Source organism: Myxocyprinus asiaticus, chromosome 44, assembly GCF_019703515.2.
Source record: "Myxocyprinus asiaticus isolate MX2 ecotype Aquarium Trade chromosome 44, UBuf_Myxa_2, whole genome shotgun sequence".
In the NCBI taxonomy this organism is placed as follows: domain Eukaryota; kingdom Metazoa; phylum Chordata; class Actinopteri; order Cypriniformes; family Catostomidae; genus Myxocyprinus; species Myxocyprinus asiaticus.
Window position 1 is genome coordinate 29,552,584 of NC_059387.1, and position 25,737 is coordinate 29,578,320.

Below are 25,737 nucleotides of genomic sequence, written 5' to 3' on the forward strand. Positions count from 1 at the left end.
ATTTTAATTATTCTCAAGTAAGACTATTGTGTACTTCATAAAACATTGTGCTAGTGTCTAAAGTGGCCAAGACTCTCTATCAGCTCTAGTAGCAGCTGTTTTCTCCAATGTGCAAAGGAATTTTAACTGTATTAAAGCTGTGGCTCTAAAAATATTTACAAGACATAATATCTCATTGAAACCTAGGCTCTCCATCACTTTCTCCCTCCAGGTGGTGTAGGATGAGGTTTGGATATCATCGGCAGACAGTTGTTCCATCTATGAGCGCAAACTATTAGATCAACATCTGGTTTACACTCTTCATGTATTTTTCCTGTCGTTCTCAGCTGTAGTTCCCAGATATCATAATCCTGTCTAAACCTCACGTCCCATCAGATCTTTACTTTCCTCTCAGGCTTTAGAGTTTTTCAGCTCAGCTGGCATGAAGGCTGCTTGTTAGAGCAGTATGGAGTGTAAGGTGACTTACAAGCTTTCCCAAACCTTCATGTGGTGCTCCTCATGAATTGATTTTGTAGATGTTAAAAAATCACAGAGAAAATTATGTGTAAATTTCCATCAAATCTGTAAGCCATTGGGCTCTTGGTTGGCAGGGTGAGATTTTCAATGCCTGAATAGAAGTAGCATGACTAGGCCTATGCTGTTAAAAAATATAATATTTATTTTTTGCCACATGACCAGAGGCAGTCGAAAGTAAAGTGTTTTGCTCAAGGGCACAATAGTTTCAATTCATTTATCACCCCTTGTGGGGTTTGAACCTGCAACCTATGCCATAAAGCCAACATAGTCTAATGACAACTCATGGCAAAATCATAAGATCGATAGCCTATTGATTGACTTGCCTCATATGAAAAGGTACAACTTTATTTCCAAAGAGACAGACCAATCAACAAATAGAAGGATAGTAGAAAGGATATGTCATTATGAATGAATTAATTTAGTTACTCACTCCATATTTATTTACGCAATACAAATGACTTCAGTTTAAACTTCAGAAAAATCGTAAGAACCCTCATTCAAAACCCAGATGTTTCTCTTTCGTCCATGGTACACAATAGTGATTTTCCTATTGAAAAGATAGTTAGGTTTATGGTTTGGTAAGGTGTTAGACTTTATGGTTAGATTTAGGTTTAGGGTTTAACTTGGGGGGGGGGAAAGAACGTTATAACACAGCTCCTTGGTTTGTTTATTGTTCTCTATCGGGGAAGTTCGGACGTTTTTGTATGAGCCAGCTCGTATGATTTCTTACAAATTCACCATCTCATAACATTATTACTACTTCTGATGAGACTAGGTTGGATAAAACAACAAGCGATAAAAGTAGGCAATAAAATCTCTTCCATGTAAATCCATGAGTTTTTTTGTGCTCACACGAGTGTCACAGGAGCAACAGGACATTTAGTCAATAACTTGGTTTCTATTTATTTGGTGTTGTGCTGGGTTTCTCCACCCATAGTGACATCTCATTGGTCCACATTCCCCCTCCTCATAACTGTACATTAAACATCAAATATCTTCTAATTGGCTGTGAATGTGTCATGTTAAGCAGCAGTTTCAGGTTTATTGTGAACAGACTTGGGAAATTGGAAAACATTGGGAAATGTTGGGAAATTTCTTCTTAGATGCACAAGAAAGCCTTTTCTATCTCTAAAACCAAGAGGCCACAATAGTGTTCATTAAAATGGCCATTCAAACATCATGCCATTATCTCTAGCTCACAGAATAGAGTCCAGGCTCTGCCCTCTATACTTTGAATTCACAACACATCGCTTTGTTCTTTCATGTCCTTAATGGGTGTTATTGAAACCATGTCAGTTACGTGAATGATTGTGAGAGTGTGTCAATGGTTATGAGAACTCTTTTGCTTTGAGACCAGGTTAATTACCAGCACTCAACAGCCAAGACTAACATACACACACACACACACACACACACACACACACACACACACACACACACACACACACAAACAGTGAAACTATTTGTAGATGTTATAGCATGAGAAGAGCATTGATATGGTATGATCCAGGGTTGGGGGAAGGTGAAGGGTGGCCGGAACATCTGCCAACCCATCTGCTCTGCCTGGCTACACATTCACGCACACACACACACACCACACACACACACACACACACACACACACACACACACACACATGCATTGCACACACATAGGAACTCCTGCCTAAAGCCACCAAGCTGTATTCCATTGCATAATCATAATCTCTCTCTTTTCTTTTGGTTTCTCTGTCTGCTTTTTCACAGTAGACCGTAATGTTTAACTTATATATCAAAGGATGCTGGTATGCTTGTACAGCCTTTTGTGGATGCTCTGGATCCTTAAGGGCAAGGTGTGTCATTTTTCCGATGTTAAAATACTGCACTTCTTTTCCAGATTCATATGCAGATATAAGTAAGCCATTTGTAGCTTAATTTCTTAGAAAAGTGTAACACTTTGGCTCTGTGGTGCCATCAAAATATTGCTGCTTGTTTGAGCATCCCGACCAGTCTGACACAGCAACATTGGTTCAGCCAATGGCTTGAGTTTGGGGATGGTACTATCTGTTACTTGACAAATGGAAAACAGAGAGTGTTCAGGAAAACTGTTTGAAAATGCTGACACTAGTAACTCAGAAATGACATGATACACTTTAAAAGGAATTTTCCATACATTCCAATTGTTACTTATGAAGTTAAAGCTCTACCGGAAGTATCTTACCACCGAGAATAATTTAACCTAATTTTTATAAAAGAATTAACAAAAATGTTTATGGTAGCACACTTACAACGGAAGTCTACTGGCCACACAGACCTGTGGGTTTAATAGCAGAAATATGAAGCTCATATTTTTGTTAAACCAATTACATAAACTCTACGGTCAAGAAAAAAGATTATGTGTGTGTTAAAGTTGTTTAAATCCTCCTTTTAAGGTGGTTTCTGTTTATGTGTTAAGTGGCAATTATGTATGCAAAAGCAATTTTGGGGCTAACATGGGGCGTTTTGGGGGTAATATGTGGCACTTTCCATTAAAATCACTACTCAAACCAGATGACACTACTCTCAGTAAGGTTATTTTGATGCAAGTGTAATGTATCTATATTTGGATATAGGTCATACATACAGCATAATAAATCTTAAACTGCAGGATTATCAAAGAAATATTGTGTTAAGGATAGAGAGCATCATGTTAGTACAATACATCAATACTTAGGCAGAAATCACAATGTTGATGATGTTATACAATAATGATAATTAACATTTTAGCGTCAGGTCAACAAGAAAAACACATATTTATACATAAATATTTAATACACAGCTCTCTGGAACACTTGTTTCTGATTGTTAAATCGCAGCATTCTACAGTCAAATATTTTATGTGTAATGACTGCTGAATTGTAGCCTATAAGTGTTTGTTGTGATTTTCTTCCTGTCTCTTGTATACAAGGATGTAACCACATATTCGAAAATGAGGGAACCAAATATAATAATGTAAGCATCAACATGTTCTAGATCCAAAATAACATCTTAAAGGTTTCCTAAATGTATAGTTTATATATAATGTGTATAATGAGAAATATACAGATCTTGATACATAAACCCATGCTGCCACATATCCGATGCTGTTAGTTTTTACATCAGAAACAGACCAGAGTGTGGAGATATCCATGAATGAGAGAGAATGACAGAGTCTATTCATTTTATTTTATTTGACTTAAAGCTGCACTACGTAACTTTGTGTTCTCTAGCGGCATCTGTGGTTGAAACATAAAATTGCAAGCAATTTGCGAAAGAACACTAAACGTCAGTCATGTTTCAGCACCGCTCTTTTGCGCGGATGAATCTCATGATTTGAGATTACCTGGACATCGCCTGTGTTTGATCATGACTGGGAGATATTCAGAGCCGGAGTCATAACGTGCTAATTTCATGTTGATATTATGTTATACGATTAAACATTTAAAAGTGAAATATAACTTGCTTTGATGAAGATAAACAACCCTCTAATTTGCATATTCTGAGTGAATGAATTTTACACTTATAGCGCTTTTCTGACACTACACTCAAAGCACTTTTACATAGAGAACAGGGGACTCTCCTCAAACACCACCAGTTACCAGTATATTTTAATATGATTATTCAAGTGTTTTATCTACTGTTAATGTTTGTGTTGTATTACACTTTTCAATTAAAGAAGTGAAACTTGTTATATGGCTGTTACGAGTTTAATGGAAGACTTTTTATTTTATATTGTACAGCCTCAGTTGATAATGCAAGTGAACCGTAATACTACAATAGTACGTATATGCAATGCACACACAATAACACCATAAACTAAAAAACATGATGGGGCTCAAATATAATTTATTAAACATTAAACATAATCTGCTTAAATATGCAATATAAAAATTACAAGAAGTCAATTTCAGAAGTCATACACATGTCACGGTAACTTCCCCCGACAAGGTAGATACATTGCGATTGGTTAACTCCTAAACTGTGTGTGACTGAAAAACAGTGTAGTTTCCCCAGTCGGAACACGTGACAGCCAGTAGATCTTTTCTGTGTTTACGGACATGACGTAATGACGCAACGATGAACAACATAAGCCAGCAATTTTGTGCCAAATCCGACCTGACAGCTCAAAATACAAATCATTTTTATAGGCTTACCGTAGTGAATCGGGGTATGGTAAGGACATTGTTTTGAACACCGATTTCAGTTTATGTACTCAATCAATAATGGCTATTTGTTAATTTTTAACCAAAACAATCTTACGTAGTGCAGCTTTAACATGTTTTATGTCTTCCTTACATCTGTACAGTACCATGTTTGAATCCTTTAGAGTTATATCAATTAAGCTTTGGTGACTTAAACACTGAGAGAGAGAGAGAGAGAGAGAGAGAGAGAGAGGCCAGCTGGGAGAGACAGTGAGAGATAGATAGAGGCCATCTGGGAGAGAGAGAGAGAGAGAGAGAGAGAGAGAGAGAGAGAGAGAGAGAGAGAGAGAGAGAGAGAGAGAAAGAGAGAGAGAGAGGTGAGAAATTTTGGACAGAGTGACTTAGGAAGAACGAAGGGAGCTGGCCGGTGAGGTGAGAAAGGAGAATTTGATGGCCTAATTATCTCAGCACTGCTGCTGGTTAAATACATCTGCTGTCTGGATACATACATCGACTCTGAATAGCAAAGACGGTTGTTCCATAACACACTCAGGTTGTCAAAACTCAAAGTGTTCAGTAGTCGATACCAATAAAAGTGAATTTTAATATGCTAATAAACATTGATATGCACAGTACTTCATTTAAAAAATATATTATTAAAAACAAAGGAAGTGTGATGTTCTTGTGGCACACCTGTATGTGATATGTTTATGTTGCCATTTCTGCCCCGTGAGGGCGTAACGTCTTTTTCGGACGCTAAATTTTGAGGCAACTCCGAACTGGTCTGGCACCCCACACCGTGGCTTCTTCATCCAGCTGTGAGACAGAAAGAAATAGATTCATTATTATTGCACTGCACCACATTCATGACATTCAGGACATCCTGTCTGGGCTTTTACACAACACTAACATGTACCCAGATCTGGAATAACATCTCAAATTCCATGAGGTTTCAAAAATGTACCTTTATGTCAACCTCAGGAAATATTTATGCTCTTGGTATAATTAACTACAGTATACTTATTTCATATTTACCTTTTCAAGTAACAAATTATGACTCTCCATTCATTTAATGAAGAATTTTACAAGCTACAGTTAATATGACATTTCTGGTAGACTAATGCAGCTCGATCTGTGAGATCTAACTGTAACAGCAAATTGGTGTATTCAAGTATTTTATTATATGTGTGAAGTTTGTTTGAGTTGTTTGTTTGTGTGTGTGTGTGTGTGTGTGTGTGTGTGTGTGTGTGTGTGTGTGTGTGTGTGCGTGTGCATGTGTGTGCGTGTGCGTGTGTGTGTGTGTACATTGTGGGGACCAAATGTAAAAATGCAAAAAGTTTTCTGTGAGGGTTAGGTTTAGGGGTAGGGTTAGGGGGGCCTGGGTAGCTCAGCGAGTAAAGACACTGACTACCACCCCTGGAGTTGTGAGTTCAAATCCAGGGCATGCTGATTGACTCCAGCCAGGTCTCCTAATCAACCAAATTGGCTCGGTTGCTATAGGGAGGGTAGAGTCACCTGGGGTAACCTCCTCGTGGTCGCTATAATGTGGTTCTCGCTCTCGTGGGGCGCTTGGTGAGTTGTGCGTGGATGCCGCGGGGAATAGCATGAAGCCTCCACACACGCTATGTATCAGCGGCAACGCGCACAACAAGCCACATGATAAGATGTGTGGATTGATGGTCTCAGGCGTGGAGGCAACTGAGATTCGTCCACTGCCACCCGGATTGAGGCAAGTCAATACGCCACCACGATGACTTAGAGTGCATTTGGAATTGGGCATTCAAAATAGGGGAGAAAAAAGGGGGGGTTAGGGTTAGGAGATAGAAATTACCATTAGATCTGTATAAAATCCATAAAATGGAAGTTTATGGAGAGTCCCCACAATGATATAAAAACAAGTGTGTGTGTGTGTGTGTGTGTGTGTGTGTACAAGTGTACAAGAGCTTTTGTGAACATCTAAGCTCTATTTACTATTTATTTACCCTTGGTACTTTTTTGTATGGGTAATACAAGTTTCACCCTGACCTGATTTCTTCCAGAGAGCATCTTAAACTAAAGTTCACCCAGAGATAGATAAAGAGAGAGAGAGAGAGAGAGAGAGAGAGAGAGAGAGAGACAGACAGACAGACAGAAACTTGTTTGAAAACAAAGAATAAATCACAAGAGAAGAATCAGCCTCACCTTAAGGTGTTATCACTATGAAGAAGCAAAAAGGAAACAAAAAGAGCACATAAGATTCATAATGCCTCAATTATTCTAGTGTCCAAACATGCTGATGTGCTGTACATCATATTCAATATGCATGAGATGTTGCATGTTACATTTTGCTTCGGTCTGTCATGCTATGGGTTAGTTGTACAGAACAAGAACAAGTTGTACAGATGTGAACCTGATTTTTTAACTAGAACACATCTGTCAAAACTGCCTAATGACACAATAAAGGGGGAAACAGGATTTTTGCTGTTGTGTCACAGCAGTTTTGAGAAGTTTGTGAAAGTGCTCTGAAATTAAATCCGCTTTGCACAAAGTAAACCCCATTACTTAACCTGCTGAAATGATCAGCTTAGGCCAGTATGAAATTTCACTAGTCACTAGTTGGTGCTGGTTTGGTGCTAGTCTGGCTGTTTAAACTAGTCATGAAGACTGGTAGGGATTGGTGGTGCCAGTACACCAGCATCCAAAACACAACATATGCAGATTACCGGCTATGCTGGTCTTTTCAACAGGGTAAATCAATTTACAGATATCTAAATATCCAGAGCAATCCACACCTCAATGATCCTAAATGCCACTATCTTAACCTTCCAACCCAGAACCAGTGAATGTGGGAGTGAGTGACTGTGTTTTTCCAAATGTGAGAGGGTAAGAGTGTAAGTGCTACTTACTCAATGGTGTTTTTATCCAGTGCACCAGTAACGTTAAGGCCGTAGAGACGCTGCATGGCAGCAATAGCGGACTGCATGGTCTGAGTGGACCTCAGGACGGACATTCTGGGGTCTGTGGGAGGGAGGTAGCCATACCTCTGCAGCCAAGCCTGAGATAGAGAGAGACTTTTGTTTATAAATATGTTTATAATTTATAATTTATGCCTTTTGTTACTTTCGTAGGTTCCTTTACATTTAGTTTACACTCTATAAAATAGCTAATTTTAGGGCTGTCAATTTAATGCAAAACATTTACGCAATTAATCGTGCCCCCAACCTGTACGTAAAATCCGAAATAATGAATTTTCCAACTATCAGAGCAATTCACAGTTTGACGTACCACCTTGATGCAGTAACGGGCAGTCAGCGCACCAGCTGTACAAGCAACACGCCTCGTCAAATCAACGAGCAGGCAGCTCAACCTTCCACAGACACACTTTTGCTCTTTAAGACAGCTGGACCTAGCTGGACTCATAAGACACATATTTTCAAAGTTTCAAACTATGTTTAACTAGGCAAATTGTCGTTAAAAAACACAGCGCTTAGGACAAGAGGAGCTTAAAACTAGTCAGAAGTGATGCAACCAAAGTGAGATGCTGAAAAAGCATCTGTCTGATGCACAAGCACATAGACCAACCATTAAAAACAGTGCAGAGGGATGTAGGCCAATAAAAGGTTTATGTTCAATAATATGGAAATAAAACATAAATTTTAATTAAAAAAAAAACTGTTTATAGTCTAAATGCTTTAATTGTCTGTTGCCACACTGTATGTATATAATGTAATGTATCTAAAATGCCTGAATTATAATATGTATTATATATTTATATATTTTTTATTAATATATTCTAAATTTAATTTTATTTGGGGCCTTTGGAAGTAAATATTGATATGCGATTATTTGCGATGAATTTGATTAATTAATCGACACATCGTGTAATTAATTTGATAAAATAAAATAAAAATTGTTTGACAGCCCTACTTCTTTTATTTTATTATATTTTATAAAATGTTCCCATTTTATTTGCCTTTTGCATGGTAAAGCAAAAAAAATCTACTTTGTTGCTATTATTTTACACTATTTGCACTATTTGTATTTCTTACTTTACAGTATATATTATATATATATGTATTAATTTTATTGGATGCATCTAAGCTGCAAATGTAGGTAAACAAAAATATACAATTATTAATGCAATTAATGAACCACACAAAAATTGCAATTAAGAAAAAAACAACAGAAGTCTACACATAATACAGATAGAATAATTTTCTCTTAGTAAGGCTAATATAACTCATACTGACAGAGTTTCTTGTAGAAACACTGCTGCTGCTGGTACTGTTACTTAGTAGATTAAAAAGAACACTGAGTTTGTTTTGAAGTGGTTTTCTCATTTATGTCAGAGAGAAGCAGCAGGAACTGCTTACACACATCCTTTCCTGACCCATCTGCTGCCTTTAGCCAACAGCCAAATGCACCACAACTCCACAACATATGACAATGTGTATGTGTGTATTTGAGAGTGTGAATCGTCACCCCTCTGGGTTTTTTAGAGCTCAGATCTCTCCTCTAGCTATAAGAACTGCTCTGTCCTGATGTAGCCACTTTTTTAAGTCACAGTAGGTGTGTTAAAGAGTGGCTTTTCTTTGGATTCTAGTGTGAAATATAACCCAAACACTTTCACCCTTGTATTCATGTTTTATAAAAGTCCTAGATGAGCACATGTAAGCCATATTTTACAAGACAAACCTAATTTGATGACATAGAAAAACCAGATTAATGCGTATAAAAAACATGACATGATTAAGCAGGTCCGACATGTTCCTGGATCAAGAAATTCTTTATTTGTCCTGGAAAAACATTCGAATCAAACAAACACATTCCAAACCCAATCTATAAGCATTGAATGTCCATAAAATCAGAGGGAAATAATTGGTTGATAGAAATATTGCTCAAGACCCTAAATGCAAACCTCTGCCTGTACCCAATCTACGATTTATCCATGTACGAGGTGTTCCTGGATCAATATCCATTCTTTGTCCAGGAACAACATTCCAATCAAACAACAATAGGTCAAACCATATGACCAAGGCTAACTCTAACCCTAAACTGCCCCAAAATGAATGGGAAACGATAGCTTGATAAGAATGCTAACCCAAGGCCAAAGCCTAAGCTCAATCCGAACCCTAAACCTAGGCCTAAAATCTGATTAGTTGATAGAAATGTTGTCCAACAAGGATACTGACCCATGAACAATTCCTACTTGATGAAATCATGTTAAATAATGTAAAAGATAGGTATGTGCATATCAGCGACTAAAAACTAAATGTTTTTCATTTTGGTTCGTTTTGAGCGAAAACACAATTTTTTTCGTTCCGGTTCAGAAGTTCTGCAGCCTCCCTTCAAACGGTTACCGGTTAGAACAAAATAAAAGTATGGTTAATAACGTTCGTTTTAAAATGACAGTACTCTGCGCTAATGGTTGGGTGAAATACAAATTGCTGTGTTGCCAGATCTCACAAGAGAAACAAGCAACCTGTTCTGGAAAAAACAAGCCCAAAATAAGCCACTTGCCTCACCAAAATAAGCAAAAATAAGCAATAAATTGTATTCCTCTGTGGTGAATTTATCAACATAGAAATCACAACAAGCATTCAGTTAATTAACAGTTAATTTTATTTTAATTTAATTTTACAGATTTGGTTCTCAGTCAAAACCCGACAGCATCAAATCTTTATTAATGCATCATATCTAACAATAATTCAGTGAAGACTTGGAAAAAACTGGAAAATGTCCTTTTTGTCTCTAATAATGTTTTCCTTGTATCTGGATTAGCCGTGGAGGTATATATGTAGTAATTATACATGGTTGTTAAAAAGGTCTTCATTCACAGAATGTGACATCCACAATGGGCAATTAGGCAAAGAAATGTGTGACGCAGCAGTTTCCTTCAGGATCAAAGCACGTGTTTCATTTTTTCTGCAACATGAAGTGATGTAGTTCCAAAAATTTACTGTGATAATCCCTTTAGTCTTTGGTTTCATGATAAAATTATCGGAATGAAATTAACCGGTTATAACCGGTTACCAGCATAAAAAAATAAAATTTTCACTCCGGAACAATTGAAAATCACTTTGTTCACGTTTTCGTTTACGTTCTGCAAAAAAATATTCGGTTTTCGTTTTCGTTCCTTGAACTGTTTTTAGTCCCTGGTGCATATATCAAAGAGTGCTGGATCTGGCTTAAGCATCAAATCCCTTCAACACATCTGCAATTACACACACACACACAAATAGCCATTTTGTGTTATTTACAAGGAAAAGAGAGTATTTCTCACGCCTAAGCAAGAATATAGAATATATTCAGGGTGATTTGTTTAGGTAGTTGACAGAAAGCCTTTAATATATCAGATCACATTAATACATCAACACTACACACACACACACACACACACACACACTTATGGGGCTTTTCCACTGCACGGTACAGCTCAACTCGACTCGACTCTGCTCACTTTTTGGGGGTTTTCCACTGTGGATAGATACTTTTTTTAGTACCACATCAGTCAAGGTTCCAACCGAGCCGCGCCGATACTAAATGTGACGTCAAAACCCTGCAGATCACTGATTGGTCTGAGAGAATCGTCACTACCAGCTTCACTGGATTTGTCACACGGGACATCAACCCATTAGTTTTAAAGTTAGCAACAGCGACAGCAATATCATTTGTTCACGTGACTTTCAAATTGTAAAAAGAAATGGCTGTGTGCAAAACCACGCCGTGGTCAATAAACGAGGTGCAGACGTTCCTCTAGAATGAAACGACGCGAAACGAAAAAGCCTTTCAGGAAGTGTCTCAGCTGTTGGCCGCAGCGGACCTACCAACAGTGAAGGGAATAGTTAAAAAAAACTTAGGTGACTACAGAACCATCAAGGACCACAACAGCCGGAGTGGTTCAAACAGAAGTGGAAGTGGTTCGACCAAATGGACGCTATCTATGGCAATCGATAGGCGAGCAATGGGAAGGAGAGTGCCCTGGACTCAGCCACGGGATTGTTGGAGTCCACGATGGAGGATGGTATGTTTTGTTACATTAACTCTATATTCTGCTTGAAAGCTTCACTTTATTTTGTTGAGAACTGAATTGTTTATGATCAGAAATGTTTGTGTCGTTTAAGATGATGTCACGGCAGTAGAGGCGGTGCAGCTATGATGAGCAGCCTATAATTCCACCCACATTGAGGCGGCACTAAACTGCAGTGGAAAAGCAAGCTCAGAAAAGTAAAGCGAGCAGAGTCGAGTCGAACCGTAACGTGCAGTGGAAAAGTGCCATTAGATCACCGAATACACACCCTCTTTACACCCTCATTAGATAACTTAATCCACTTATGTTTCACATAAGGATAATTAGCAGATGTGTGCTGCTGTGGTGTTGAACTGTGAAGAATGAACTCATACTGTACATCTCTGATATGAAGAACAGAATTTTCTGTCTCCTTCAGCAGGGGGTTTCAGCTGGTGGGTCGGGACCCCAAAATATGTTGCGCATCTGTTCTGGTAGGGTCATGTCCAGAAGTGGAAAATATTGTTAGATGTAAATAGTAAAAGTGCAACTAACCACATAATCATGCATAATTAAGATAGCAAAAAATAGTCTTTTAAAGGGAAAGGGGGGGGGGGGGGGAGAAACGATTCCTATTTCTTTTGTTTCAAAGTCAAAGGTTGTGCGTCCAATCCAACTCTATGAAATTTTGCCACAAATTCAACTTTTGCTTGATAGAAGCTATCCAAATTATAGAAGCTAGCCCAAACTGTTTATGATGGCAGACTCCAAGATGCACAGGTTGCATGACATGCCTGCATCCTTGAAAAACAATAAACAAAACTACAAAATATAACAGAAAATATGACCGATACTACATTAAAAACAGGTTCACTTGCATATTGTTAGGCCTATGTTTGTATTTATATTCATACATTTTAGTGTTTGGTATGAAGAACATTTGTGGTTAATTTTGTACGATACTGTTTTGGTACTGTGTTGGGTTACCACTCGATGTAAAATCTGTTTCCTGAAGCATAGACCTACAGCTAAATGCATCCTACTACACATACACATGAACTGATGCCAACTAAGGGATTAAATTCAGAATTTATTCAGCATTTTCCCTTGACTACTGTTTGACCTTTACCCCTAGCTGATGGCATGTCTGGTCAGAGAAGTGTAAAGGTACACTTCCATATCCTGAATTTGCATTCACTCACAGCATGCTGTTAGCTAAACAACGATCTGTTAACATCTCCAACTGTTTTTCTCACACAGGAAGCATGATTTCAACTAGGCCAGGAATTTTACACTGAAAGTCCTACTTCATGAATAAAAATTGCAGCCTAATTTGATGTTGGAACGGGATTCAAGGGGATCTATGGAGGTTCAGGTTTACACAAAGGGATGTTATGAGCTGTTGCATAATGTACAAACCTGATGAGGGAGAAGAAACAAAACCAGGACAATAAACGTGTGTCACGTTTTTGTGGGTGGCATTGAGCAGAGGTGCCATTAATTCATTGCACAACTCTAAAGTTGATACAACTCAACACAGTTATTGCTGCCCAGCATCTACACCCAGGGCTCCACATTCCTCAGGGTGCTTTGGGACACTTTATTTTATTTTATTTTTTTATAAAAAAAAGAAAAATACAATTGACAAATTATTTCAAAGCTTTTTTTCAAAATCACAACCAAAACCCAAAAGGTTGAGAAAGACTTCAAATCTTGGCGAAGCCCGTCAGCAAAAACAAACATGGTCAGCCGCAACTTAAACTGTTGGCGGTATGGCGAAGTGGCTAAAGTTCAAGGCTTCTGAGGCAAGCACTGAGGTGTCACTGTGCCCTTGAGCAAGACACTTAACCCTTGGTTTTTCCAAATGGAATTGACACTGTAATAAGTGTACTCTCGCTTTGGATAAACACATCTGCTAAATGACTACTTATACTGATGGTTTACGAGTTGTCAACACGAAACAGCATTCACAACCCAATTGTGTTCACAAAACAATTTTCTTGTTCATAATGTGCCCTTTTCGAGTGAAACTAAATATTTAACAATGAAAGAAAAAAAAAAAAGGGCATTCCGTAACAAAATGTGGCCTCATTGTGAGTTTGCCTACATGGTCTCACAGCAACATGTTATTATACCAACATATTTGCTAAATTATTTTTATGTGGCTTGTTGAACGTATCATGGCATTTTCCTGGTGAAATGAACACTAGAGGCTCTACAACGACTTTTAATGACTTTAACACAAATCACGAGTAAAACTGCAGTTTTTCATTTCATCAACACTTATTTTTCCCCCTGTTCTTCACACAATCCTCTCTTATGACATCAAAACACTTACTATGGCGCATGACTAGTAAGGCGGTACATTTTAACGTTTGCATTACATAACCAACTACATTTACAAACTTGTTCAAGTGTGATTAAATTGAGCAGTAGCTCAACTAATAGGGCATTGCATTTGCAATGTAAAGGACGGGGGTACTTGTCCTGAAGAGCATGCGAGTGGAGACCTGAGCAAAAAGTGTCACAGAAGCACCACTAAATGACATGGTTGCTCCAGCAATTGCATTTTTCATCTCATATTTGCTTATTGGACACTATCGGTTAGGTTTAGGTTTAAGGTTTAGGGTAGAGAGGTAGTATTGTTGATTTGAGCATTGAAGGTGCGCTCAGTAATTTTTTCCCCATTAAACAAGTTTTACTCCTATAGAAATGAATTGTCATTTTGAAACATGTGTATAAAATCATTACCACTCACATGAGATGAGGACTCTAGTCTTATCAGTAGCATTATAAAAGCTGTTTTATTCTACATGGGGCAGGGGCGCCCTTTAAGTGGGCTACCATTTTAGAATCACATGACTAGCTGAATACTACACGCTTAATCTCAGTAACCATCTTGTTAATTTCCATGAGATCAGGCTAGAGTTTGCAGAAGATTGTGGAGTTCTACTTCCCTTCCTGAAACACACTCTTTTTTTTTTTTTTACTTTTTTACATGGAGACTGAAGGTCAATTCCACCCTTTGAGAGTATCTTGACATATCCCGTAGGTAATATTTAATTTGCTATTTTACCTAATTTACCGACATTAAATTATTTTTTTCAAAATTTAATTAAGGCAATGTAAAAACAATGCCTAAATAGCAATGTGGCTATTGGTTAACATTATTTTCCCTGCCCATATGGCCTAAGTGATGTCAGATGTTTGGAAATACTTTCAGAGCAATTAAAGGTAACAAGCACTTATATTCTTTAAAAATAAAATGCATCGATTAATTGTGCACAATAATGTGTGTGTGTATATATATATATATATAAAGATGATCCCAGAGGACAGTCAGGTTGACAGTGGAAATTTGGCTTTGTTTGAGTCGTCCGAAGATGCACTGCATGGCCCTCCTCCATGAATCTGAGGTTTAATGCATGCTAGCTACCATTTAAACTTCCTCCACATACATTATCTCCCTCGTTGTTTGTCATACCACATATAATTAGACAGAGAAAATACACAAAAGAAGAAAGAAGATAATGAGCAGGATAAACCTCTGTGTCTGGCTCTTTGACAGGTTTTAGGTTCAGCTTTATGTTCAGTGGAGCCTTAAAGGTATAGTTCACCCCCCCAAAAATAAAATATTAATAAATAAACTTTTGTCATAATTTACTCACCCTCATGTTGTTCCAAACCAACATGACTCTCTTTCCTTTAAGGAACACAAGAGTAGATGTTAGGCTTTCAGTCCCAAACATTGTAACATCATTATCTTTTCATCTTTTTGGGTGAACTATCCCTTTAACTCATTTGTTAATTCAGTTTTCCTGTCATACTGTATATGCCCTACTTTATTGGCACATGTTAGACAGCTGATCTACACACATACTGTATATACCCGTGTTAATCATTCCATATGAGAACAGATAGAATCATGCAATTTTTAAGAGTGACATGATATCAGCTTTAGATTATTTGTTGATGACGGTGTATGATATATACATTTGCCTATATCTTATCTGTTCTATTTTGTTTTGAGGTTACTGTTCCTTTAAGGCAGAGATGAGGAAAAGGTTTTCTGAAGACTGGTGTAACCCCAGGGGACCTCTAGAGGGAGAGAGAGTGTTCAGTGGTGGTTTTGGATTTGGGAGCACTTGGTGCAGCCTTAAGAAGAATGAAGCCATTAAAAGCCACAACCAGGATACAGAAAGCTGTGTCTGTGGATGGGACTGTGTGCCAAAAGAAAAAGCTTTCGGGGCTACAGGTGTATTTTAGAGAGGTGTATATTTATTAATTTAGCAGATGCTTGTACCTAAAGAAACTTACAGTAGGCCTAAATTTTTTTCTACAGCAACTACAGTAAAAAGAAATGTCTTGATTAAAAGAATACTTGACCCAAAATAAAAATGTTGTCATCATTTACTCACCCTTATACTGACCCCATATAATTTGTATCTATAATGAAACACAGGAGATGTAACAAAGAATGTCTGAGCTGCTTATTTACAATGAAAGTGAATGGTAATATAAGGCATCAGCACACTTACAGAGAAGTTGTCTTCGTTCAGGGGGTAAAAAGAAGTTCAAAACAGCTGAGCAATGACATACTGTTCGTGAACATTCAGATACTGGCCACACTGCTGGGGGAGGCATTTAGAGGTATGTATAAATATGAGGACGCTCAAGACTACATATAAAACATCAACTAACATGACAAAAAGCATTATCTTTGACTTTATGCCTCATTCTAGGAGTAGAATTCACATTAGAGCAGTAAAAACAGCTGTTTTAACTACTTGATGATTCAAAGTAATATATATGCAGTAGATAATATGTAATCTGTAATGTTTGCTTTTCGTATTCATGGCGCTAATGCGCTAACACACAATACACTGTCGTAATATGCGCCTATTACACTCTATTATTGTAATTTATGATGACACTGATACTACTGCAAAAATGAATGTATAAATGAGTGTTAATGGGCAGAATACAGACAAAAGAATGATGATAGGCATATCTCACTTTGAGAAGATGTGTGAATGGCTTTCAGCTGCAGATGGCACATGAGTAAATGGGCACTTTTCTGAGGATGTGAGTAGACTTGTTTCCTTTTGTAGAATAATTAAACAAAACAAACAAAAAAGCTCAACATATTCTTGGAAAATGTCTCTACGCGAACGATCATACAGATGTTAGTAAATTTGCAACAGCTCGTTAATAACTACACGCTAGTGTGTTCATGTTGACTTACCTTAACTGACTGAAGCGCCAAGTCACACCTGCCGATGATGTGGACCAATGGCAGTGAGAAGGTGTTTAGCAGTCTGTAAGAACTTTTCCTGAATGTTTGTCCTGGCAAGCTGTTACAAACCACCGAAACGAACTCAAAAACACATTCGTTTTGGCCAGATTTTGTTCTAAATGATGTGACACCCGTTTGTTCTTCAATTTCGTAGGAAGTGTGCAGGGGCTTTTATACTGCCAAGCTTCTGACGTCTTCTGAAGCCAAACAATAATGTGAGGAAAAGACCAATATTTAAGCTGCTATTCACTGAGAATCGCCCTTTACACAGGCGATTCTCAGTGAATCAAACATTAAAAATCAGTGCCTTTCGACATGCTACACTAGGTCTGGTTGTTGTGTGTCGCGTAACCAATCACGATAAGGCAAGTTTGAATATACTTGCATGCAAATTACATTTAAGACACTTCAAATGAGATATAAGTATTTCACAAAAGAAAGAAACTAAAATGGGATTGGAACATGTCGGTGAGGATATGATGACAAAAACATTTATTTTTGTGTGGACTAAAAAAACCTGATGCTGTTGTATGTTCTGATCACTGAACTCCACCAATGAACTTTCAGAGCTGATGTGCTCCATGGATCATCAGCTAATAAGCCAAACGAGGCCTAATTAGCCTAATAGAAATATCAAAGCTGAACCCTAAGGCTGTCCGAACACTTCATTAGCGATGAGACACTCTCATTGGGAAGATGTGACCATGGCAACATGCAAGGATTGCTGCTGTCGAAGACAACAGACAAATAAGTGGCGGTTGGGTAACTGGTTCAATGTTATGTCTGGGTTGTCACTTTCTTCAGTGGAACACAAAAGGAGATGTTAAACAGAATGTTAGCCTCAGTCACCATTCACCTTCACTGTAGTGAAAAAGATGCAATGAAAGTGAACAGTGACATTCAATCTCCTTTTGAGTTCCATATAAGAAAAAAACTCATTGTAACAAAATGAGGGTAAGTAAATGATGGCAGAACTGTAATTTTTGGGTGAACTATTCATTTAACATGCATTTTAACCTTGGAAGAGGAAGAGTGCTGCATCTATACAATTAGTATTATGGTTTGTGTCTATACTAAAAACAGACTCTTTCACACATTGGCACTTAACTGCTGTCTCTTTCAGCTGTGACACCAGCATTGGATTTTTTGCATCACTTGAGCTAAAGTGAGTGTAAGTGTGTGTGGGTAAGGGCTATCGCTGCCGGCTATCCTTTCTCACTCACACTAAATTATTAATCGGGACACATACCAAACTGTCATATCGCACATGGGATCTCCATGGCTAGCCCCTCCGTCTCATGCCCGAATGTTCTGGCCAAATGTCAGAGAATGTCACAGTTCTGCAACAGATCTGGCACGCTTTTAACCTCTCAACTCACGTCCAAACAAAACATTTTCATTCATTTGCACTTTATTCCCTTGAAACGCTCTAGAGAGAGGTTCGTATCTGTTTCTACATGTTCAGAATGGAATACCGGCGCACTACTAACTGTATACTGCTCAGTATGGCCATTTTGAGATGATCTGCACCACATGATAATCTAGTTAGACACACAGAGTGTTCACTCAAAACAGGGTGAGACAGCGTTTAGCTATTATGCCACCCACAGCTGGAACCAGCTTCCAGAAAAGGTCAGATGTGCTCCAACAGTAGCCACATTCAAATCCAGACTGAAAACACATCTGTGCATTTCTTCACTAGGCACTGTGCTGCACTCACTGAGTGCACTGCATCATTTTATTTCTGTATTTCTGTATAATGTATGTAACCAAGGTAACTTAAGTTACCTGAGTTGATTCAACTTAAAAAAGTGTCTCGTTAGCTTTACAAGACACATTATAATAAAAGTATTTTGATGTCATAAGATAGCATTGTGCAAGAAATAGGGCGAAAATGAAGTGTTTATGAACCGATAATCTGCTGTTTTACTTGTGATTTGTGTGAAAGTGAAGAAATTAATTGTTGTTGTACCACCGCCAGTGTTTATTTCACCAGGAAGCTGTGTTTCCTGGTGAAATATTGTAAACAACAAGTTATGTTACATACAACAAGTCATGTAAAAATCATTTAGCAAAAATGTAGGTATAATAACGTCATTCTATGAGGGTTACCAGGTTGAAAATAATATGCGTTGTATAGCAGTATGCCATTCCGAACACACACCACGTCTATGCTATGTGGAGGTAAGCAGGGGTGGAATGGTCATAGGGAGAACAGGTACTTTTCCCGAACACCCCCACAACCACCCCCCAAGCTCAACAACTTTTGGGCAACTACCACCAACTACCCCCCCACCCCCCCCCCCCTCCACCCCCATCCCCTCCCCCAACCATATCAGATCCAGGGTTGATTTCTCTTCCCAGTCCACCCCCGGTGGTACTGAGCTGTAGGGACATTTTTTCCAGGTCTCAAGAGAGCTGCTAGCCTAATGTACGTCTGTTCAGCACCAACAATCACCCATGCCATTAAATATTGAAGAGCAAGTCTCTTTCAGCACACTAACATTAGGCCAAGGAAAACAGTGAGAGAAGGTGTGAGGGAGACAGACAGAGAGAGAGAGAGAGAGAGAGAGAGAGAGAGAGAGAGAGAGAGAGAGAGAGAGAGAGAAACAAATACAGAGAAAGAAAGAAGAAAATGTCCAGAGAGTAAGAAAGCTAGAAATAGACATTGCATAAAGACAGGACCACGCGTTATATTGCAACTGTGTTTGGGTAGCACTGGTGTGCTCTGTTCTTTAGCAGGATTCTGATAGATAAACAGACGGACGTGTCGACCCCTCCCTAGCGAAAATCTGCTCTACACACAGAGCCAAACTGACATCAGAGAGACCATGTGTGAACGCAACATGCAACATCAAGCACAGAGCACTCCGATCTCTCCTGGAAATTCACAAGGCACACGATGACACAATGTCGGAACAGAATGCATGCATACACGCAAACACAAACATGCAAACACATAGCAAAGCAATGTGCACAAAGGCAACAACTGTAATCACATTACAGTTAAAAGAGATAGTTCACCCTAATATTGTTCTAAACCAGTATGACTTTCTTTCCTCTGAGGAACACAAAAGGAGATATTTTGAAGAAACTGCTGCATCACACATTTCTTTGCCTAATTGCCCATTGTGGATGTCGCATTTTGTGAATGAAGACCTTTTTAACAACTATGTATATTTTCTACTGTACTGTACATGCACGGTTAATCCAGATAGGAAAAATATAGAGGTGAAAAGTAAATTTCTCTGTTGTTTCCAAGTCTTCAGTAAATTATTGTTAGATATGATGCATTAATACAGATTTTACACTGCCGGGTTTTGACTGAGAAGCAGATCTGTAATTAAATGTATACTTAACTGTTAATTAACTGTATGCTTGTTATGATTTCTATGCCGATAAATCCAAAACATTTTATTGTTTATTTTCACTTATTTTGGTGAGGGAAGTGGCTTATTTTGGGCTTGTTTTTCCAGACCAGGTTTCTGTTTCTCTTGTGAGATCTGGCAACACTGCAATTGGAGTTTCACCCACCCCTTAGCGTGATGTTTGGCATAGCTGACATCAAACCTAATACATTTTTATGTGCCAAGATTCAATATAAATATGCACAAAAGAGATTTGAGAACTGTGGCCATGAATAAAGCTATCATATGGCTTCAGAAGACTTGAAATATAGAACACAAGCCATACTGACTTCTTTTATGGTGCTTTGTGGTACTTTTATGGTGCTTTTATATCCTTTTTAGAGCTTTACAGCAGCTGGTCGTTATATACTTTTGTTGTATAGCCTAAGAATAGCCTAAATAGTCTGCTTAAATTCTAATTTTGTATTCCATGGAAGAAAGAAACTCAACATGGAATGACATGAATGTGAGTAAATGATGACAGAATTTTCAATTTAGGGGGAACTATTCCTTTAAACCGATATGAGTCTTGTAAATCATTCTGATACACTGAAACAATTTACACATCCCATTCAATAGAAGTAAAACAGAACAGCTGATCAAAGTTCTACAATCTCAATAGCCAATTAACTTTCATCATGACCTCAGAGGGCCTGCAGTCAAGCTAAAGACAGAGAGCGCAACTCATCTCATAAACACTGAGAAAGTATAAACACACAGATGGAAGGAGGATGGAAATGATCTAATAAACATTCTGGCTTCTGGTCATTCATGAGCCTTCAAAAGAGACTTTAATGTTGTACTCAGTAACAAACCCAACCGAGTCAGGCCTGAGCTTCACACAGAAATGTCTCCATTATTCAAAGGGTTCTTCTGCTATCGGGAATGTCAAACAGTAAGAAACAAAGGACTGAAAACGTCCAGTTCGGCTGCTATGGACACAACCCTCAGCATTACACACAACCTCACAACTATTTGAAAAAATATAAAGCAAAAGAGATGGTATTATGGGATGGGTATATTGTGTATTCTTTTTTAAATCTGTGTGTTGCTCCGACGGCTGAGTGTGAATGAAGTGTGTGTGTGTGTGTGTGTATTGTATGCAGCTTGTACAAAAGTGAAAAACCCCAAAGCATGGCTACATATAATGTGATTTGTCACCCAATACTCAGAACAGATGTAATCTGAACAACACCAGTCTCATGACAAGTTGTAATAACACTCTGAGATGTGAAATCACATGGGTTGGCTCGTACAAAAACGTACAACTTTTACTCCCATAGAGAAAAAATAACCGATGCAACAAGCAATGTTATTATGAAGTTTAATTCCAAACCTAAATCTAACCATAAAGTATAACCCCTAACCCTAAACTAGTCATTTATATATATAAAAAAGTGGAATTAATTGCAAAATTTGTTTCCTTTCCTAAAAGAAAGTGTTTTGAAATTTGAAGCTTGTATTGTATCAGTTTAAAAATGTGCTTGTTGATTGGTTGGTCTCAATGGGAATAAAAGTTGAACCTTTTTATATGAGTCGTACGGTATCTTACAATTTGGCCATCTCGTACAAATTATTATGAAATATGAGACTATGTTTAATCTGACTATTTCAAACCGCAAAACCCTGCAATATAATTAGGACTGGGCAATACATCAAATATTCATGATATATTCATGATGATTTTTTTGATGATATAAAATTAAGCAACATTGTGATATATGATCATTTTAATGGCTTTTTCATAAGGCCGAGTTTTTAAAATTTGTGTCATTAGACTAATGTCACGATCCCTCCAAGTCTCGTGACTCGTGAGTTTGAAGTCCCAAGACTTCACTAGCAAAACAGATGTTTTGAATTGACATGGTTCCACATGAATCATTTGTTACATCAACACAATTTTTTTCTTCTTGGTTTAGTTAATTAATTCTTTGTCAGAAAACTTAATTTGTTTACGTAATTTCAACATAATAAAGTAATTTTTTACAAGACCAAATTAAGTAGCATTAAAGTGATTTAATTTGTGTCCCTAACATGATTCATTTCTTTAGTTTTACATAATCTTTTTTTGTCACAGTACTGATTTCTATATGATTAAGCTAAATTGCTAATGTTTAGCTAAAAATAGCAAACATTAGCATGCTAAATGTTAAGCAAAAATGGCTTCTTGACTAAAACAACATACAGTATAACATGTTCCTTGTGTACCCGTCCTAAACCTAAGCAAAAGCTCTACTCTTCATCACAACGGTAACCCAGCATAACATAATTGGTTGTAAATCCTACATAACTGAACATAAACACTATCTAGTGTTGTTTCTTTTAGCATCTTTTTCTCATCTTGCTCAAAAATACATAAAATATCACTTAATTTCAACATTTATTCTCTGCCCATCAAGTCCCTCTCAAAACATAACATAATTAAAAAATAAATAGATCAAATGCAATACAATTAAGTTGTGAGAAAATGTTCAAGCATTGCATTTCATTAGCTCAATATAATTAAGTAAATTTCATCATAAACATACTTGATTGGTTCACATTCACCCCACATACTGTAATCAAGCAGAATGCACATTTAAGAGAATTACATTAATCAAAACAAACTTTGAAAGGGAAACACAATTTAGTTGCGTAAATCACAAATAAAATGATTTAGTATTATTAATATTTGGACAAGTTGCATTTTCCAATTTTTTCAGTGTTAAAGTTGGTAAGTTTGATTCATTTCCATGAATCAGTTCAAAATGTTCATTAATGAATCCATTCCAAACTCTTAATTCAACAATTAATTTACATAATCTCTCAAATACAGTATGTTCATTTAGTAGAATGTATTAGTAAAAATATATGTCGATTAATATTGCTGTTTATTATTGTGTGTTGCTATATTGGTACAAATAAATGAAATATGGTCACTGTTAATAAAATCAGTCTTTTAGGCCATTTCATAGTAAACACATAAATATCAAGATATAGATTTCATTTCATCAAAAGGCTGAAAAATATCAAGGTTTTCTTGTAGCGCCAAGGCCTATACACTATGTGTACTTGTGTGTTGGAGGTGAAATACTGTGGGCATCAAGACAGAAATTTCGCTCTTTTCATCCAAGTTTTAATGTGACATTGACAAGATGAAAGACAGATTGCAACAGAAAGACAGCAACTGAACTCTCTCTGACTCCTATTCATACATGCAAACATACAATTGACAAACACCATCCAAACATGTCATTCTTGAGAGAATACGCCTTTGTCTGAGTGGTGTGACAGAGCTTTATCTGTTCACAAAACAATGCTTTTCTGAGATTGACATCTCTGATGCAAGAATGCTATTTTATAGCTTCTACACGCATTTTCTGCAAAACATAATAGCTTAAATCTATACAATGAATGAAATAACGCTCCCATTAAGTCCCATAAAATGTTTTTTATTTATTTTTTATTTTTTTATTTTTTTCATTTAATAAATCTTACTTTTTAATTAAAAAATAAATCAGTTGTGTCCTCAGGAGACAACTTCTCGGCTGATTCTGAAAGACCATTCCTCAACTAAGAAAGCTTGTAAAGACCTCCAAAGAGTAATACATACAGGGAGAGAGCTGAACCGCCAAGAAAAGATTACATGTCCATTGTCGGTTCTTAATAATTTGGCTCTCTCAAAGACCAAATAGTTTGTCAATGGTTTCTTTCATAACACACCTCACTGCCTTCACTGCACACTAGTTAAATCATTCTTTTGTCTGTCTGTCACACACTATTAATAATGTCTCTCTCCAAAACACACAGAGAGGTACAGAGGGAGAGAGAGAGACCTTGTCTACTGTACTGGGAATGTGTACATTGAACATGCAAAGAAATAAAATAGAACTGTTAGAGAGACAAATCTGTCTAGCACTGTTTTGCCACAATGAAATGGGCATATTTAAAGGGATAGTTCACCCAAAAATGAAAATTCTGTGATTATTAACCTTAAAAATTTTGCTACTTTTTCTCATACAATGAAAGTGAACGGTGACTGAGGTTGTCATTCTGCCTTTAGCATCTCCTGTGTTTCACAGAAGAAGGAAAGACATACAGATTTAAACAACATGAGAGTAAACCATGACAGAATCTTCATTTTTGGGTGAACTATTCCTTTAAATATACCTGCTTTGTTGTGGCAAAACAGTACTAACAGGGGAAAGGAAATAAGAGGTGATGCTGTGGCTCAGTGAGCAGTCGACTCTTGACCTCAGTCCCTCTGAGAGGTCAAAATGTCAGCGGACAGCTGCTCCGCCATCAAAAACAGTACAGATTTAGGTTAAACTCTCACTTACGCTCAGATCATTTAAAAACACAGTGGCTCATCTTATCCCTCTACAAACCTACTGTATGTATGTGTGTGCAGGAAATTACCAATATAAACCTCTGTCTCTGCCACACCAACAGAGTCTATGAGCCAAACCGCGCCAATAAACGTCTGTTTTTACATCACTGTCCATTTATAACATCAGAGTAGTGGAAAATGCATTCTGTCTGTCTACTGTATACTCTTTTGCCCTGGCAGACTGAACGTTGATTCATACAAGGATTCGTTAAACTCCAAAAAATGCCTGTATTCATCATCATGCTTGGATTGAATGAAAGAAAACTAACGAAACCGAAGGTGCTGAAATCCTATACGGAGTAGTTTGTCTTTGTGTCTGTCTATCCAGCGAAAAACTTTGTGTTGAGTAAGATTTGATTTTTGTAATCTGTGTTCCACTTTTAATTATAATTAAAGTTGTCTAATTAATATGATGGAACACTTAAAGGAATATTCCAGGATCAGTACAAGTTAAGCTCAATCGACAGCATTTGTGGCACAATGTTGATTACCACAAAAGTGAATTTTGACTTGTCCCTTCTCTTCTTAAAAAAAAAAAAAAAAAAAAAAAGCACAAATTGGATTACAGTGAGGCACTTACAATGGAAGTGAATGGGGGCCAATCCGTTTCAAAAGTATTGCCACTAGACGTTAATAATATGCGTGTTAATATAGTTTTAGTGTGATAAAATCGCTTACTAACCTTTTCTGTGTAAAGTAATATCTAATTTTACAATTTGGTTGCCATGGTGATGTAACACCGTAATCTGTAAAACGTGGAATACTTCTTTAAATACATGATGATGAGACTCACCCAAAAATGAAAATTCTCTCATAATTTACTCACCCTCATGACATCCCAGATGTGTATGACTTTCTTTCTTCTACAGAACACAAATAAAGATTTTTAGAAGAATATCTCAGCTATGTAGGTCCACACAATGCAAGTGAATGGTTATCAGAATTTTGAATCTTTAAAAATCACATAAAGGCAGCATAAAAGTAATCCATACAACTCCAGTGGTTAAATCTTAACCATATCTT

The 25,737-nt window shown here is 37.3% G+C and overlaps 1 protein-coding gene across 2 annotated transcripts in view; it reads right to left on the reverse strand.

Annotated features, from left to right (window-relative positions):
- The window catches only part of LOC127434463 (matrix metalloproteinase-16-like), a 77,032-nt gene that overhangs the window by 48,941 nt on the left and 2,354 nt on the right, over positions 1-25,737 (reverse strand). Inside the window, exons 2-4 of one of the 2 annotated variants that reach the window (XM_051687248.1) lie at positions 7,540-7,688; positions 6,836-6,850; positions 5,348-5,470 (exon numbers count right to left, since the gene is read on the reverse strand). In XM_051687248.1, coding sequence (XP_051543208.1) covers positions 5,348-5,470; positions 6,836-6,850; positions 7,540-7,688 — 287 coding nt within the window. The remainder of the gene's footprint in view (positions 1-5,347; positions 5,471-6,835; positions 6,851-7,539; positions 7,689-25,737) is intronic. The other variant, XM_051687249.1, reaches the window with a different exon arrangement.